Below are 18,959 nucleotides of genomic sequence, written 5' to 3' on the forward strand. Positions count from 1 at the left end.
GAGCCGAAGTCGGACGCGTAACCGACCGAGCCACCCAGGCGCCCCTGGACAAACATTTTTTAAATATGTCACCAGAAGTCCGTTTTATAAGAAGAAAGTTGTCACATCATGTGTCATCAAAATTAAAACTACTCTTCCAAAGACTTTATGAAGAGAATGACAGAAGACACAGACAGAGTGGGAGGAAATATTGGGAAAGCCTGTATCTGATAAAGAATTTGTATTTAGAATATGTAAAGAATTCCCAAAACCTATTAGGGAACTAACAACCCAACTGAAAAATCGGCAAAAGATGAACAGACCCTTTACCCCAAAGTATATATTCAAATGGCAGGTAAGCACGTGAGAATGTTCAGCACCATTTGTTATGAGGCCAGTCCAAACCGAGGCCACGGTGAGGCACCTGTACACGCCGTTAGCATGGGTAGTAGTTGAAGCGACTGACCACACTGAGTGGCAGAACTTGGAGGCACTGGAGCCCTCGTGCGCAGTTCGTGGGAATGTAAAATGGTATAACCGCTTTGGAAAAGAGTTCGTTGTTGTTGTGTTTTTCATTTTTTAATGTTTTTTATTTTTTAAGGGGGAGAGACAGAGACAGCACAACGTGGGGAGGGACAGAGAGAGAGAGAGGGAGACAGAATCCAAAGCAGGCTCCAGGCTCTGAGCTGTCGGCACAGAGCCGACACGGGGCTTGAACCCATGAACCGTGAGATCATGATCTGAGCCGAAGTTGGACGCTTAACCATCTGAGCCACCCAGGTGCCTCACGGTTGTTTCTTTAGAGAGCTAAATATATGCCTGTCCTATGATCCGGCCATTCTACGCCTAGGTATTTACCCTGGAGAAAAGAAAACATAAGTCCATGCAGAGATTTGTACACGAATATTCAAAGCAGTTTTGTAATGGTTCAAAACTGGAAACAATGCAGAAGTTCAAGTGAATGGGCAAACTGATAGACCCAAACAACAGATTGTGGCAGTGTAAGGGGGTGACTTTGGTGTCCCATGTAAAATGGATGGATCTCCAACATGTTATCCTTAGTGAACGAAGAAAGACAAAAAAAAAAAAAAAAAAAAAAAAGATACTCTGATTCTACTCACAGAATTCTAGAAAAGGCAAAACTATGCTGACAGAGAACAAACTATTGGTTTGCCTGGTGCCGGAGGGAGAAATTACAAAGGGGCACCAGGACGTGTCTGGCAGTGAGAGAGATTTTCCTGGTCTTCGTTGTGCTGATGGTGGCACGGATGTGTACGCACATCAGAGCCTATGAGATTGTACGGCGTAAACGTGTATATTTTATGGTGTCTTCGTTCTACTCAGTACAATTTAAAAATCGACGCTCACTGCTTTTCTGAGGCTGTAACGCACCTTGTCTCCTGCGGTTGGTTCTCACTATGAAGTACGTGGCCGGGTGGATTAGCAATTAAACGCCGGGAGGCCGAGGCTTCGCGGAGTCGCTGCCGTAGGCTCCCCGGTGGGCCGAGCACAGAGCAGGCCGGCCGCCGCCCATCGCTGCCCCGGCCAGAGGGACACGCTCGTCACGTGGGGACTCCACACTTTGTCCTGCATCCTAACACTTGCAGGTCACCTTCTTTCTCTTTTCACGAATTCTTTCGGAAACCGCGTCTGATTTATGTTGTCTTCTGTTTCTCCCGCGAACGCTGGAGAACGGGGGCTGCGTGATTTCTGAACTGTGTCTACTGCTCTCCCTCAGGGCACAGTCTTTTGCGGAGCGCCTGCGACTGGGAATTGCGGTGATCCACGGGGAAGCGCAGGACGCCGAGTCCGACTTGGTGGATGGACGGCATTCCCCGCCCATGGTCAGGAGTGTGGCTGCCATCCACCCCAGCCTGGAGATCCCCAGTAAGTGCGCTGGCCCCTCTTTGTCACTTCCCGCTTTGGTTTTAAGGCTGACTGAATTTGTCGTTTTTCAGCTGTGAACTGCCTCTTCTCTGTTTTTTCTTTAAGTTGGCAAAAATGACTAATACTTTTCCTGGCCTGGCCTGGTTGTCACAAGCGCATTTCAGAGAGCCCTGTGGACTGTAGAGCCTTCTAGAAGCAGTCGGTGTGATCACAGCAAGAACTAGGAAAAGACTCCGTTCTGGCACTTCAGGGAATTTCATTCATTCAGTAATATATCCTAGAGAAGGGTTTAACATAAGCAAAAAACTTTGTATGTGCAAGTTATTCACTATAGTGTTATTTTGAATGCAGAATATTGGAAAAGTCTAAACGGCTTAGCAGAGGGTAGGGCTTGAATTATGCTGTATCAGCACAGCTAATTATGCAGCCTGTTGACATAATTAAGACTGTCTGGACACAAGAGAAAAATCTGGAACATATGGGAATGGGCAGAACACGAGAGGGTATACCTGTGTTTGTGTGAGGCCCGGGAGGGAATATGGAAGATGAAAATACTGGTGACAGGGTGGTAGGGTTATGTGTGAATTTGCTTTTGTTTCTAAGAAACTTCCTTCGTGCTTTATTAACATCTTCTTGATTAAAAAAATACTGCCTTTGTTTGAGTCTGATGGGGAGGAAAAACTTATCCTCTGCCCTCTTTAGGTTCAGGCTTTGGGACCTGCAATAAAACTCACAAAAGAAGGCACCTGGGTGGCTCATTTGGTTAAGTGTCTGGCTCTCGGTTTTGGCTCAGGTCATGCTCCGAACTTGTGAGTTCGAGCCCCGTGTCCAGCTCTGTGCTGACAGCGTGGAGCTTTCTTAGGATCCTCTGTCTCCCTCTCTCTCTGCCCTCCCCCACACTTGCTCGCGCACACTCTCTCTCAAATACATAAGTAAACATTAAAAAAAAAAACTCACAAAAGATAGATTAGTGCGAGAAAAGACAGGGTTTAGGATTGGGGGCCTCTATACCATTTTAACAGGGGAAGTGGAAGCTAGAAAACAGGTGACTTTTAGGAGAGATGAGCGGCTCCTCAACACGGATGGCAGTAGGATAGCTTTGTGACAGTGTCTGTTGAGCTGTGGTGCTGACCTCTAGTCTCCATGGTAGGTCAGTCCTTCCTGGTTGTTCTTGGAGTGGGTTTCTGACATGGGCATTCTTCTGAATGGGCATTCTTTTGGGGGGCTCTGCTTTTAGGCAGTAGTGGATGTCAGGAGCCCCAGTGCCTTCGGCTCAAGGGATAAGCCCTACCCCTGAGCATGGGGGAAAGCACATTCCTGTTCAGTTTGGCAGTCACGTGGGCTCCATTCAGGAACACATCCCGCAGTCTTTAGACGAATCAGCTCCTTTTAACTTCTGGGTCTTAGCTTTAAATGTGGCCTTAGCTAGTGGTTTCTGGACTGCAGAAATGGAGCTGCTGGTTTCCCGTCTGCAAACCAGGGAATGGGGGGCGCCTGGGTGGCTCAGTTGGTTAAGCGTCCGACTCTGGCTCAGGTCATGATCTCGTGGTCCTTGTTGGGTCCATGTTGGGGTCTGTGCTGATGGCTCAGAGCCTAGAACCTGCTTTGGATTCTGTGTCTCCCTCTCTCTCTGCCCCTTTCCCGCACATGCTTGCTCGCTCTCTCTCTCTCTCTCTCTCTCTCAAAAATAAATAAACATTAAAAAAATTTCTTTTTTAATTAAAAAAAAAATGAAAACCAAGGAATGGGACTCTCTGACGTTTCCTCCATCTGTTTATTTGCTCTCTCTGTTTCAGCTCATTTCATTCACGATTTTAATTATAACATTTCCATGCTTATGTTTTAACTCAGGTGGTGAACGCTGGAAGATTTGGGGGGGATTATAATTGAGAAGTTGAATTTCGCAGCTCCTATGTGTTGCGCTTTGCTTTTGCACATTTGATGGCCTGACCCTCTCTGTAATACTTGTTAAAGTTAATAGCAAATAGATACATGACAGCAAAAGAAAGCATTGTTCCTGTGGCATCTGACGCATCTATTTTGAGATTTTGATTGTATCACAAGATTTTGATATTTAGTGTTAGATTTAAAAAATTAGTTTGTGGGGCCCCTGGGTGGCTCAGTCGGTTAAGCATCCAACTCTTGATCTCAGCTCAGGTTTTGATCTCAAGGTCGTGAGTTCAAGCCCCGCTTTAGGCTCCGTACTGGGTGTGGAGCCTACAAAAAAAATTTAATAAAGTAATAAAATGTTAGTTTGTACATTCTGGTTTCTTAAACATGAAAAACTCCCAACTAAAACAGAAAACAGTTCTCTTCCAGAGTGTGTACACGTTATATAAATACTCCAAACATTCCGTTATAAAGGAAGAAAATAATCATCAATGCTACATCCAGAGACCCATTTCTCTTTTCATGGGTCTCTTCTCAGGTTTTCCTTACTTGTGTTAAGGAGATGCGGTGCATCCTGGGCACAGAACGCGCGCCTCCCTCCATAACGTACCTTCGCCCACGTGATTAAAAACTTGCGTAAACAGCATTTTTAATGGCTGTTGAATATCCCATCTTAAAGATGTGGCTTAAACCTAAGCCTGAGCAGGGTCTGGCTGGTACTTGTTCTCGCCTACTCCTTGCCAGTAGAATGTTGCAGTGCGCGTATGTGGGTAAAAACTTCTGCACTTGGGTTTATTTCATTGTGAGTTTCTAAAAGTGAGATTAAGGAGGCCCAAGCTGAGAGTGTTCGTATGGCTCTTTGTTGGGTTGATTTCCTAAAGGCTCCACCACTGTGCTCTTTCCCCAGTACTGGTGTCAGGTGCCTGGGAAAAGTGTGGAAAATGTAAAAAAAAAAAAAAAAAAAGTCACTTCAGTTTTGGGATTTGTCTTGCTCTGTTGGGTTTTGCATTTCTGTCGTACCCCGCTGCCCCCTGCCCGCCCTGCCACCTAGGATCACACATTGCGTTGAATTGTCGTACCCCCTTAGCTACCCTTTTAATCCACAGCAGTGATTCCCAACCAGGGGGTGCCATTGGATTTTGTCCCATTGAGGACATTTGGAGGTGTCTGCAGACATTTTTGGAGGTCACAAGTGAGGGGGCTGCTCCTGGCATCTAGTGAGAAGAAGCCAAGGACACTGTAAAGGTCCTGTGACACACAGGACAGCCCCCACAACAAAGAATTATCTAACCCAAAACGTCAGTGGTGCCGAGGTGGAGCAGCCCTGATCTGGAGCACTCCTACTTTTTCCTTCAGTGACCCTGACCTTTCTGCAAAAATCTAGTGAAAGTCACATAACCTAGAATCAGCCATTTTCGAAGGTACACAGTTCACTGGTGTTTCGTACGTCTGCAGCGTGGTGCAACCACCATTTCTCCCTGGTTTCGAACACCTCATCCCCCCGGAAGAACACCCCTACCCATTAAATTATCACCCCCATGCCCCCTTTCTGTTGCTATGAATTTGCCTGTTCTGGACATTTCATAGAAACGGAATCATACAGTCTGTGACCTGCGTCTAGTTTCTTTCACCGAGCGTAACGTCTTTGACGTTCATCCAAGTCGTTGCGCGTACTGGGACTTGATTCCTTTCCGTGGCCGGATGCTTTTCCGTTGTGTGTGGATATGGCACAGCTTGCTTGTCATTCCCCCACTGGTGGGCACTGGAGTTGCATCTGCCTTTGGCTCTAAGGCTGTGACGTTCATTCGTGTGCCCGCTTCCCACAGACCTAGGATTTCATTTCTCCAGGGTTAGAATTGCTGGGTCTCGTCGTAACTTTATGTTTAACTTTCTCAGGAGCCCTCGAACTGTTTTCCACAACAGCTGTGCCATTTTACATTCCTCCCAGCCGTATACAAAGGTTCTGATTTCTCCATATCCTTCCCAACACTTATTTCCTGATTTTTAAAGATGTTTGTTTATTTTTTTTGAGAGAGAGGGAGCAGGGGAGGGACAGGGGAAGAGAGAGAATCCCCAGCAGGCTCCGCGCTGTCAGCCCCACCGATGTGGGGCTCCCTCTCAGGAACTGTGAGATCGTGACCTGAGCCGAAATCAAGAGTCAGATGCTTAACCGACTGGAGCCACCCAGGCGCCTCTCCTGATTTTTTTTATAATAGTCTCCCTAGCAGGTTGAAGTGGTACTTTGTTGTAGCTTTGACCTGCATTTCTCTAATGGCTAATGATGTTGCATGTGCTTGTCCACTTGTATATCTTCTTTGGAGAAGTGTCTATTCAGATGTTTTGCTTATTTTTAAAATTGGTTTGTTTGCCTTTTTATTGTTGAGTTGTAAGAGTTCTTTATATACTCTAGACACTAGACTAGCGTGACTGTGAGATCATGACCTAAGCCGAAAGAGTCGGACGCTTAATTGACCGAGCCACCCAGGTGCCCCACTTATATGTGGCATCTAAAGAAAAAGCTCAACTCATAGAAACAGACAATAGAATGTTAGTTGCCAGGGCCTGGGGTGGTGGAGGAAATGGGGAGATGTTGGTCAAAGGGTACAAATTCTGGGGATCTAATGTACGACATAACTGTAAATTAATAATACTGTATTTTATACATGAAAACTTAAAAGTTACTAAGAGAGTAGTTCTTAATGTTTCTCACTACACACACACACACACACACAAATTGTAATCATGTGAAGTGATGGATGTGTTAATCAATCTTACTGTGGTAATCATTTTGCTGTATGGATGTGTATCAAATCATTATGTTGTACACCTTGAACTTAACACCGTGTTCTTTGTCAGAGACATCTCAGTAAAGCTGGGAGGAAAATTGATTGGCTATAAATGTTTGAGTTTATTTCTTGACTCAGTTCTTTTCCTTGATCTATATCATACTTATGCTAGTACCACATACGATTAATACACTTTGTAATAAGTTCTGAAATAGGGAAGTGTGAGTCCTCCACCTTGATTCTTTCTTTTTTGAGATTGTTCTGGATATTTGGGGTCCCTTGTATTTCCATATTTCAGGAATTTATGGTCAGTTCATTTCTGTCAGAAAAGCAGTTGGGATTCTGATAAGGATTGTATTGAATCTCTAGGTCACCGGGAGCATTGCCATCTTAACAGTGTTAATACATCCATGAACATGGGCTGTTTTTCCATTTATGTATGTTTTCTTTAATTTCTTTGAGCAGTGTTTTAATTTTTTCTTTTTTTTTTTTTTTAATTTTTGAGAGAGAGAGTGTGAGCTGGGGGAGGGGCAGAGAGAAAGGGAGACACAGAATCTGAAGCAGGCTCCAGGCTTTCAGCTGTCAGGCTCTGAGCCAATGTCAGATGCTTAACCAACTGAGCCACCCAGACGCTCCTGAGCAGTGTTTTAATAGTTTTTAGTGTACAAGTGTTTCACCTGTTTGGTTAAATTTATTCCTAGGTATTTTATTCTTTTAGATGCTTTTATAAATGGAGTTGTTTTCTTAATTTCTTCTTTAGATTGTTTATTGCTGGCATGTAGAAACAACTGATTTTTGTGTGTTACCTTACAATATTTGCTGCATTGGTGTATTAGCTTTTGTAGTTCCTTGTGGATTCTTTGGTATTTCTTATATGTAGGATCAAGTCACTTGCTGATGGAAATAGTGTTACTTCTTACTTTCCAATCTGGATGCCTTTTATTATTCTTTTTTCTTGCCTAATTGCCCTGGCTAGCACCTCCTGTACAATGTCGAATAGCAGTGGAGAGGATGGGCATCCTTGTCTTGTTCCAGATGTTAGGGGAGAGTTTTCAATCTTTCATTAAGCATGATGTCAGCTGTGAATTTTTCACAGTTGCCCTTTATCAGGTTGAGGAAGTTTCCATCTGTTGCTAGTTTCTTGAGTCTTTTTATCATGAGACATTAACTTCTTAGAGGCTGTATCGTACGTTTTAATATAGAAACTTTTGTGTGTGTGTGTTTTCTTCTGACCAGTGCTAATTCCTAAAGAAAAGCCCCCAATCACAGTTGTTGGCGATGTGGGAGGAAGGATCGCCATCATTGTGGTATGTAGACCTCTTTTATTATTCATTGTTGTATTTTGCCATTGTTACTCTGCTGAATTATTTGCTAATGATGTGGGGATAGCGGTATGGCCAGGTAAGTCTCATTTAAGTTGGTACCTGGGCTAAATGTTTACTTTGGTCCAAAAATTGAAAATTGTTATCATTAGTTTACTAAGAAATTACAACTCCTTAGTCAACTAAAATATTGTGCAGCTGATGTTCATAACATGGGAAATTGTTTTGTGCTGAAAGCGTCCGAAATTGATTACGACTGTTTAAAACACACATCCTCTTGCACCTCATAAAACTAGCGCACGAAAGGAGTGTCTTTAATGCCTGTATAGTTACAAGAGGAATAAAATGAACACGTGCGTCCCCCATTACTCAGCTTGGAATCAGAACATTGTCCTGTCCCCCTGAAGCCAGCTCTGGGCTTTGCCCTGGTCTCCCCTTCCTCTGTTCCCCGCAGAGGTTGTCAGCAGCCTGAAAGTCGTCATTCGTACCCTTACTTGCCGTTGCAGTCTGCCATGAGCGCGTGTGTCCGAAACACTAGGTTGTTTTCGTTTGCAGGTTTTTCATGTTTATATAATGAAGTCTTTGTGTACTTTGTGACTTTCTGTTCAACGCTGTTTTGAGATTCCTCTGTGTAGTTAACATGTGGTTGCACGTTACGTTTCTTCATTGCTGTGTGCCGTTCCATGGTACAGCCAACACTCACCTTACTGATCTGTTCTCCAGGCATTGAACATACAGTTTTTCTTTCTTTTTTTTAATGTTTATTTATTTGTTATTATTATTTAAAAATTTTTTATTTATTTTCGAGAGAGAGAGCACAGGGGAGGGGCAGAGAAAGAGGGAGACGCAGAATCTGAAGCAGGCTCCAGGCTCTGAGCTGTCAGCACAGAGCCCGACGCGGGGCTCGAACTCGCAAGCTGTGAGAGATGACCTGAGCTGAAGTCGGACGCTTAACCAACTGAGCCACCCAGACGCCCTTATGTATTATTTTTTTAATGTTTATTTATTTTTGAGAGAGAGTGAGAGCGCGCATGCGTGTGAGCTGGGGAGGGGGCAGAGAGAGGGAAGGAGATGCAGAATCTGAAGCAGGCTCAAGGCTCTGAGCTGTCAGCACAGAGCCCAATGCGGGGCTCAAACTCATGAACTGTGAGATGATGACCTGAGCTGAAATTGGATGCTTAACTGACTTAGCTACCCAGCGGCCCTTGATTGTTTATTTTTGAGAGAGAGCGAGTGAGCAAGAGCAGGGAAGGGGCAGAGAGAGGGAAACAGAAGATCCGAAGCAGACTGTGCACTCGAACTCACAAACCATGAGACCATGACCTGAGCCAAAGTCAGACACTTAACTGACCGAGCCACCCAGGCTCCCCTGAACGTAAAGTTTTTCTGTTTCCAAATAATACTGTTTTGAACAGTGTTGTGTCTCTTTTCTGGTGCATACACGTTAGACTTCCTCGGTGCCTGGGAGTGGGGCTGGGGGGTCTAAGGCACACACATTCCCAACTTCACTGGCTGGTGCCAAATTGTTCCCAAAGTGGCCACGCCAATTAACCAGGGCTCCCTGGTGCTTATAGTTTTGTTTGTACTTTTTCTGAATCAGAAAATCTCCGATGTCACCCTATAGGGTAATAATAGCTGTGCCCGTTAATTTATTCCTTAATCAGCAAAATCTATAGTAACAAGATGCTGTGAATTCAGTAAAGCCTTTGCCCCCTTTCTGCTGCAACTACATTTAAGACAAAAACACTTTTTTTAATGTTTATTTTTGAGAGAGAGAGACAGAGACAGAGAGACAGAGAGAGAGAACGCGCGCTCATGAGTGGGGGAGGGGTAGAGAGAGAGGGAGACACAGAATCCGAAGCAGGCTTCAGGCTCTGAGCTGTCTGCACAGCCTGACACGGGGCTCGAACCCGCCAATCTCGAGATCGTGACCTGAACTGAAGTTGGGACGCTGAACCGATTGAGCCACCCAGGTACCCCACAACTTTTTTGTTTTAAAGTAATTATTGATTCATAGGAAGTAGCTCCCCCCAGATTATACAGACACATCTTGTGTCCTCTTTATCCAGCGTCCTCCTCCTTGCTTAACTGTACCACAATCTGGAAATTCAGATCACCACCACTCATAGAGCTGCTTCTGATATTGCCGGTGTTGCATACGTGCATATGGACGTGGAGCTTTGTGTAACCACCACTGCAATCCAGATATGGAACTGTTCCATCACCACGAAGCTCCTTTGTGCCACTCCTTTGTGGCCACACCCCCTTCCTGCCCACCTGATCACTAACTTGTGGCCGTGTCTAGTCTGCCCTCCTTTTTACTTAAAAATTTTTTTTTAGTGTTTATTTTGGAGAGAGAGGGAGAGACAGAGCGTGAATGGGGGAGGGGCAGAGAGAGAGAGGGAGACACAGAATGTGAAGCAGGCTCCAGGTTCTGAGTTGTCAGCGCAGAGCCAGATTCAGGGCTTGAACTCATGAACCACGAGATCATGACCTGAGCTGAAGTCGAATGCTTCACCGACTGAGCCACTCGGGCACCTGTGTCCTCTGTCTTTATAATGGTTATTTCAAGAAAGTCATATAAGTGGAATATATAGTAGGTAGCCCTTTAAGATTGATTTTTTTTTTTTTTTTTACTTAGCACGTCTCCCTGGAGATCCATCAAGTTGTTATGTATATTAATATTTGCTTTTAGTGCTGAACAGTGTTCCACGTAGGCTGGTACCCCAGTTGAACCACTCACTGATGAAAGGACATTTGGATTGTTTCTGGTTCTCTGCTATTAGATATAAAATTGCTCTGTGCTTTTGTGTATGGGTTTTTGTGTGAACAGAGTTTTCCTTTTTGTGGGATAAATGACCAAAAGTGCAATTGGTGGGTTGCATGGTAATTGCAAATACACTTTTATAAGAACCTGTCAAGCTCTATTTCAGAGTGGCTGTACAATTTTACCAGCAGCACTTTTAAGAAAAAAAAAATTATTTTGAGAGACACAGAGACAGCGCAAGTCGGGGAGGGACAGAGAAAGAGAGGGAGAGAGAGAGAATCCCAAGCAGGCTCCACACTGCCAGGGCAGAGCCCGATGCGGGGCTTGAACTCATGAAGCCAAGAGACCATGACCTAAGCCAAAACCAAGTTGGACACTTAACCGACTGAGCCACCCAGGCGCCCTTACCAGTAGCACTTTTAAAGTAATATGTATTGGGGGCGCCTGGGTGGCTCAGTCGGTTAAGCGTCCGACTTCAGCTCAGGTCATGATCCCACGGTTGGCGAGTTCGAACCCCGCGTTGGGCTCTGAGCTGACAGCTCAGAGCCTGGAGTCTCTTCAGATTCTGAGTCTTTCTCTCTCTCTCTGCCCCTCCCCCACTCGCACTCTGTCTCTGTCTCTCAAAAATAAATAAACATTAAAAAAAAATTAAAGTAATATGTATTGGGGCGCCTAGGTGGCTCAGTCGGTTGAGCATCAGACTTCAGCTCAGGTCACGATCTCATGGTTCATGGGTTCGAGCCCCGCATTGGCTCCATGCAGACAGTTCAGAGCCTGAAGCCTGCTTTGGATTCTGTGTCTCCCTCTCTCTTTGCCTCTCCCCAACTCATGCTGTCTCTTTCTCTCAAAAATAAACATTAAAAAAATATAAAGTAGTATTTTTTTCTTTGATCATAGTAATATCAGTGTACATTTGAAAAGAATATATATATATATATGGCAAGGACGTTATATATATATGTATACATACACACACACATATACATACATACGTGAATATTTATTCAACTCTAGACAATGCTTAATACCGTAATGGGGTTCAAATAACTTTGGTAGCCTGGGTGTGATGAGGAAAGACTCCGTTTTCCACCTCCTGTGTCTCTCTCCCGTGTGTCTCCTTTATTGCTCACACAAATGTGTGGAGGTTTTTGTCTGCAACACCAGCTGGGTGCCCTACAATTTAACTCGGTTCTGACACTGTCTACTCAGAGCTAGGGTCTGAGCCCCAGGGGTTAAGGGTCAGTCCCCCAAGACTGCTCCCACCCTACTTCAGTTGCCCCAGGTTACCCACAGCTTCTGTACAATATGACTACAAATTGGAGGTTCCCATGATTCCGTTCCCAGGTTGGATTCATTTGCTAGAGCAGCTCACGGAACTCCGGGAAACACATTTACCAGTTTATTAAAGGATGTTGTAAAGGATACAGATGAAGAGATCTGCATAGGGCGAGGTCTGGGAGGGTCCAGAGCACAAAATCTCCCGTCCCCGTGAAGTTGGGGGCACGTCACCGTCCCAGTATGTGGATGTTTTCACCAGTCTAGAAGCTCTCCACACCTTGTACTGTGGGGATTTTTATGGAGGGTTCATCACAGAGGCATGATGGATCATTAGCTCTGTTTCCAGCCCCTCTCCTCTCTCTGGAGGATGGGTGGGGGAGCTGGAAATTCCAAGCTTCTCCTCATGGCGTCGTCTTTCTGGTGACCAGCCCCCATTTGGGAGCCCACCGAGACTTCCCTCTTTAGAATAAAAGATGCTCCTAGTATTCTTACCACGTACAAATTTACAAGGGTTTTAGGAGCCCTGTGTCAGGGATGGAGTCAAAGACAAATACTAGAATAAGACATGTTCCTAGTATCCTTATCACAGGAATTTACAAGAGTTTTAGGAGCTCTGTGCCAGGAATCCGGGGCGGAGGCCAATATTTTCTATCCTGTCATACTGGGAATATGTGGTCGATAGAAGGGAAACCATTGGATTGCATATTTTGTTAAAATAATAACTATTAGTGTTTTTCCCATTATAAAAACGTATGTAAAAAGCATATTTGCCATATGCCCAGCAGAGAAAATTTGGAAACTGAAGAAAACTAACAGGAAAAGAGGAGAGGTCTACGTAGAGTCAGAAGCCTTTCCTGACAGCTTTATTATGCATTTCAAAAACCAAAAACCCTTCAGTGAACATTTCTGGAGCCCCTGCAGGGTGAGGGCACAGTCCTAGGCACAGTAAGGGATGACAGAGAGGGAGGCCCCAGGGAGCCTTGGGTGTGGCCAAGACGCCACCTGTAGATGACAGGCACCTGGCAGAGGAGCTTTGCTGCAAAAAGCCAGCAGGGAATGTGGTGGCGTCACAGCCACTTAGACTCGCAGTGTGACCTTGCCGTCGGGGCGTTAACACGCAGCAGCAGATTTGCTAGAGTAGAATTGGACCCTTTCTTTTTCCTGGCTTTGCGCATGTGTTCATGTGCCTTCCACTCGCTCTGTGATTGGACAGGACGACATCATCGATGACGTTGACAGCTTCCTCGCTGCAGCAGAGACCCTGAAGGAAAGAGGCGCATACAAGATCTTTGTGATGGCGACTCACGGCTTGTTATCCTCGGATGCTCCGCGGCTGATCGAAGAGTCCGCCATTGACGAGGTAACAGCCGCCGTCGTGGGCACTGTTGCCCTGGCACTCCTGTGCCCCCTCGGTCCGGGTTATAGACAGCGGGTGAAGGAGGAGTTCTTTTGTGGTTACGAATGGACTGAAAATGTGGGTTATGTTTGCATTTCGTGGGCTGTAAGCCTCTCTCTGCCTTTTGCCCCTGGTAATAGTTCAGAGTCTTCCTAATTCTCACAAATGGTGCGTGTGGTGCACAGTGCTGTGCCTACCCTCCCTCGCTCGAGCTCCATCACAGCCCCGCAGGGTCCCCGTTGACACCACTTTCAGAGAGCATCAGCAAGGGTGAGTGACTTTTTAAGGCCACACAGCCAGTAGGCTGAGCATCTGTGATCAGACCTTAACTTGCCTGACTGCAGAGCCCCGCTCTGTCGCCGGTGCAGACGCCTGTGGGGGGAGACTGGGGGAGACAGGCAAACGGGGCACATTTCCCGGTTGCACGCGGCTCCCTTGAGGCTGAAGCCAGGCCATTCGGGTTTACTCACCTCGCTCCGTCCACCCCCCTGGGTCCGCTGGCTTGTGTGCTTTGACAGCATACGTCACATTTTCATTATGTCTTAAGAAATGGAAGTGTTTTGCCGTGTATGTTCCTGGGTATTGAATCGTACATTGGCCAGAATTGTAAGATTGGTTAAATCTTACATTGGATTTACTTTTCCGAGTTCCGCTTTTGGACTCTTCAGCGGCAGATTTCCTTGAGCTTGGCCCTGTGTTTATGGGTCCAAGGTGCCTTCACACAGACAGGCCAGGCTCACGTGGCTCAGGTCAGATCCAGCCTCCTTACTCAGCTGGACAGACATACTAAGGGACCGAGAATGATGCTACAGGCATCCAGGGCTGGAGAATCAATATGGAATTCACATGTTAAGTAGGCTAGGAAGACTTCAGGCCCACAGCAGCTCTCACTGGTCTGTCCGTGTGGTTCTCACGGGTGCTGTTTGCGGGCAGAGCAAGCCAGAGGCCTGTGGGGGAGCTGCTGGAGAGCCACGCCTCCCAGAGCCCACTGGACTTCAGAGGAGGCGTAAAAGTAGTGGAAGCTGTGATTTCATGTGAATGGTATAGAAAGTTCTGTGTTTGATACCAGTTGGTGGATTTTTTTTGTGGGGCGGGACCTGTTGTGTCTTGTACAAGCTGTGATGCTTACATTCCTCTTCATGTTTCCATTTTTGCCTCAGTTGCTAGGAATATGAAATACAAAATGATGAGTCACAATAATTGCATGAGGCTAGGTTTTCCTGTCCCTGGTGCTGGTTCTGAATAATTCCTGGTTGTTATGTCTGTTTCAACAATCTCATTGTGTATATGCGTCTCTATTATAAGTTGTCATGAAGCTTGTTTTGGAAGCAAGGAATGTATATTATAAATATGATCTAAAAATTATTCCCATCCCTTTTTTTAAATTTAAAGTTTATTTATTTTGAGAGAGAGAGGGAAAGAGAGAATCTCAAGCAGGCTCCACACCGTCAGCACTGAGCCCCAGGTGCCCCAAATCCCCTGTTTTGTTGTTGTTGTTGTTGTTGTTTGTTTTTTTAAGAAAGCTGAGTATTTTAATATTTTTTCCATTTGTAGCTGTTGGAAAGTGCCTGTTTATCTTTTTTTGATCTTTATCAAATCTTAACTTTAAGAAACAACTTTATTGAGATATAATTCACATACCGTACAGTTCACCCATTTAGAGTATAAAATTCAGTGGTTTTAGTATATCCACAGAATTTTATAGCCATCATTCTCATTCGCTCCCCCCCCAAAAAAAAAACCCTGTTCTCATTAGCAGCACCCCCCCCTCGTTTCCACTCAGCCTTAGGCATCTAGTAATCTGCTTTCTGACTCTATAGGTTTACTTAATTGGGACATTTCACATACATGAATTGTGTGATGTGTGACCTTTTGCGTCTGGCTTCTTTCAGTGAAGATACTGTTGTGAAAGTTCATCCTTGCCGTAGTAGAGTATCAGTACTTCCTTTTTATTTGTTGTTGAATATTTCATTGAATGGATATACCACATTTTTTTTCATTCATAACTTTAAGGAAATTTGGGTTGCTTCCACTTTTTGACTGTTGTAAATAATACTGCTATAGGGGTGCCCGGCTGGCTCAGTCAGTAGAGCATAGGACTCTTGATCTTACGGGTTGTGAGTTCAAGCCCCACGTTGGGCATGGAGCCTACTTAAAAAAATACTGTTACAAACATTTGTGTACAAGTTTTTTTGTTCTTTTTTAAAATGTTTATTTATTTTTGAGAGAGAGCACAAGTTGGGGAGGGGCACAGAGAGAAGGGGACAGAGGATCCAAAGTGGGCTCTGTGCTGTCAGCAGAGAGCCCGATGCGGCTTGAACCTGTGAACTGCAGGACCATGACCTGAGCTGAGGTTGGACGCTTAACCAACCGAGCCACCCAGGGGCTCCTTGTGTACAAGTTTCTGAACGAAGATTGGTTTTCATTTCTCTTGGGTCATATGGCAACTCTGTGTTTAACCTTTTGAGGAACTTCCAGACTGCTTTCCAAAGTAGCCAAACCATTTTACATTCCCACCAGAGGTACCTGAGGGTTCCAGTTTCCCCACATCCTTACCAGTAGTTCTTTGTTTTTATTTTTTAAAATTTACATCCAAATTAGCATATAGTGCAACAATGATTTCAGGAGTAGATTCCTTAATGCCCCTTACCCATTGAGCCCATCCACCCTCCCACAACCCCTCCTGTAACCCTCAGTTTGTTCTCCGTATTTATGAGTCTCTTCTGTTTTGTCCCCCTCCATGTTTTTATATTATTTTTGTTTCCCTTCCCTTATGTTCATCTGTTCTGTGTCTTAAAGTCCTCATATGAGCGAAGTCATATGATTTTTTGTCTTTCTCTAATTTCACTTAGCATAATACCCTCCAGTTCCATCCACGTAGTTGCAAATGGCAAGATTGCATTCTTTTTGATTGCCGAGTAATACTCCCTTGTATATATATACCACATCTTCTTTATCCATTCATCCACTGATGGACATGTGGGCTCTTTCCATACTTTGCCTATTGTTGATAGTGCTGCTATAAACATGGAGGTGCATGTGTCCCTTCGAAACAGCACACCTGTATCCCGTGGATAAATGCCTAGTAGTGCAATTGCTGGGACGTAGGGTAGTTCTGCTTTTAGTTTTTTGAGGAACCTCCATACTGTTTTCCAGAGTGGCTGCACCAGTTTGCATTCCCACCTTACCAGTAGTTCTTTGTTTTTATTTTTTAAAATTTACATCCAAATTAGTTAGCATATAGTGCAACAATGATTTCAGGAGTAGATTCCTTAATGCCCCTTACCCATTTAGCCCATCCACCCTCCCACAACCCCTCCTGTAACCCTCAGTTTGTTCTCCGTATTTATGAGTCTCTTCTGTTTTGTCCCCCTCCATGTTTTTATATTATTTTTGTTTCCCTTCCCTTATGTTCATCTGTTCTGTGTCTTAAAGTCCTCATATGAGCGAAGTCATATGATTTTTGTCTTTCTCTAATTTCACCTACCATAATACCCTCCAGTTCCACCCACGTAGTTGCAAATGGCAAGATGTCATTCTTTTTGATTGCCGAGTAATACTCCCTTGTATATATATACCACATCTTCTTTATCCATTCATCCACTGACGGACATGTGGGCTCTTTCCATACTTTGCCTATTGTTGATAGTGCTGCTATAAACATGGGGGTGCATGTGTCCCTTCGAAACAGCACACCTGTATCCCGTGGATAAATGCCTAGTAGTGCAATTGCTGGGTCATAGGGTAGTTCTGCTTTTAGTTTTTTGAGGAACCTCCATACTGTTTTCCAGAGTGGCCCCACCAGTTTGCATTCCCACCTTACCAGTAGTTCTTATTCTCTTTTTGCCTGTAGCCATCTTAGTGGACATAAGGTTATCAGATCTTGACCTAAGAATCACAAGTAGTGTTCACATTGACTGAAAACACCATCAAAGGTACGGTAGACCCACTGTCCTGTCAAGTCAAACTACAGAGATTTGAGAACATATCACATTTTCACATCCAGCCGGGAAGCTACCTGGTTTTATGATGCTCTTGGTTTTTCTCCTCTCGATTTGCAGGTGGTGGTTACCAATACTATTCCACATGAAATCCAGAAGCTCCAGTGCCCCAAAATTAAAACGGTGGATATCAGCATGATCCTTTCGGAAGCCATCCGTCGGATTCACAATGGGGAGTCCATGTCCTACCTTTTCAGAAACATAGGTTTAGATGACTGAACAGCTTTCCTTTCTTAAAACTCCCGAGGGCCAAACTGGAAGCGGAGCGTACTGTGAGGGCTCACACCTGATTTGATGCACTTCACGGGGGCCGATTATGCTTTCTTCCTTTCTCTTTGTTAATTCCTATGAAGATAGACCAACTTTTTATGTCGGGTTAGGTGTTCGTGAGTTTTTGGGGCGATTTTTATAAGAGAAAAACTATATTCTCCTCCTAAATAAATTAACGATCTGGTTGTTTGTAGTTTATTTCAAAAATAGCTTGGAATACGATTTTTTTAAGCTCACAGACAGCCTTTTTCCAAAGTTGCTAGAGCCCAAGTGCTTAAACAAGTTAATGAAATAAAATGATCTACTGTGTGTTACTTGCAGTTGAAAAGCCAAAAAGATAATACCATTAAATCCAGTAAGTGACATTTTTAGAAATGCTTTTATAGACAAGCACATGTGAGTGATTATTACGTGACCATTATTTATTTTCTGCAAAAAAAGAGGGAATAAAAACTTACGTTGTGTGTGTGTGTTTTTTTTTTAAACTTTGTGTATTGGCCATTGTTTTATAATTAAAATAAAAAGAAAGCTGAATATACGTGCCGTGGGTGTTGAAATGTCCGTCCGCCCGCTCCGTTTTGTCTTCTGCATCTTGTCGGGGTGAGCCAGTGGCCTCTCGGGGATGTAATATTTCCTGTTCTGTTTGTCCAGGACCCGCACATTTCTGACGTGTAATGGCTGTGGCAGGAGACGAACTCGAGTCCCAGGCTGTGAGCCACGGGGGGCAGGTCAGCGAGTTGGTGTGAGTTGCCACCTGCATCTCGGCATGGCTTTGTTCTGCTCCCTGTTCGACAGCACAGCCATTCTCTGAACAAAACTCACCCGTGCATGCTCTGGACGAGGACATGCTGGAGGGCGGTCACAGAGGGCAAATGACACGACCCTGGTTAACATCAGGCCTCTGAGGACCGTCTGCCCTCCAGTTCGGAGTGCAGAACTCAGAACTTCTACACTGGAGTTTTGTCAGACTCCGGAACACTGGGGTCCCGTGAGTTAGGCCAGCACGTTCTCCGGCTAAGCTCGTGTAATGGCAGTCCCGTCAAATTCATGGAGGAAGAGATTAAGATTTTCTCACAAAGAAAAGGATTACTTTTGCTTTTCTTTTTTTTTCCAAGTCAGCTCCACCCTGCTTTGTGGGGCTCGAACTCACGACCCCAAGATCAAGCATGCTCTACTGACTGAGTCAGCCAGGCACCCCAGAATTATTTTTCCTTCCAAAGAAAACCTAAACCTGTGCTTTCTGCCTGTGTTAGAACCCGGAATAAAACAGCAGTTGCCTTGGCACAAAATTAAAGACGAGTCACTTACCGTTTGCCGTATCAGGGTTTCTTGCAGCTCCCAAGAGAGAAGCCTGACTCTTGGGGGCTTGCTCTGGAGCAGGTC

General features: G+C 44.8%; 1 protein-coding gene across 2 annotated transcripts in view; it reads left to right on the top strand.

Annotated features, from left to right (window-relative positions):
* PRPSAP2 (phosphoribosyl pyrophosphate synthetase associated protein 2) overlaps positions 1 to 18,044 on the top strand; it is a 46,411-nt gene extending 28,367 nt beyond the window's left edge. For both annotated transcript variants that reach the window (XM_053892411.1, XM_053892412.1), the window contains 4 exons: positions 1,718 to 1,866; positions 7,779 to 7,849; positions 13,123 to 13,269; positions 17,367 to 18,044. In XM_053892411.1, the coding sequence (XP_053748386.1) occupies positions 1,718 to 1,866; positions 7,779 to 7,849; positions 13,123 to 13,269; positions 17,367 to 17,525 (526 nt within the window). In that variant the 3' untranslated portion in view covers positions 17,526 to 18,044. The remainder of the gene's footprint in view (positions 1 to 1,717; positions 1,867 to 7,778; positions 7,850 to 13,122; positions 13,270 to 17,366) is intronic.
* Positions 18,045 to 18,959: the final 915 nt, after the last annotated feature.

Source organism: Panthera pardus, unplaced genomic scaffold (genome assembly GCF_024362965.1).
Source record: "Panthera pardus isolate Hobbes unplaced genomic scaffold, ASM2436296v1 HiC_scaffold_3, whole genome shotgun sequence".
In the NCBI taxonomy this organism is placed as follows: domain Eukaryota; kingdom Metazoa; phylum Chordata; class Mammalia; order Carnivora; family Felidae; genus Panthera; species Panthera pardus.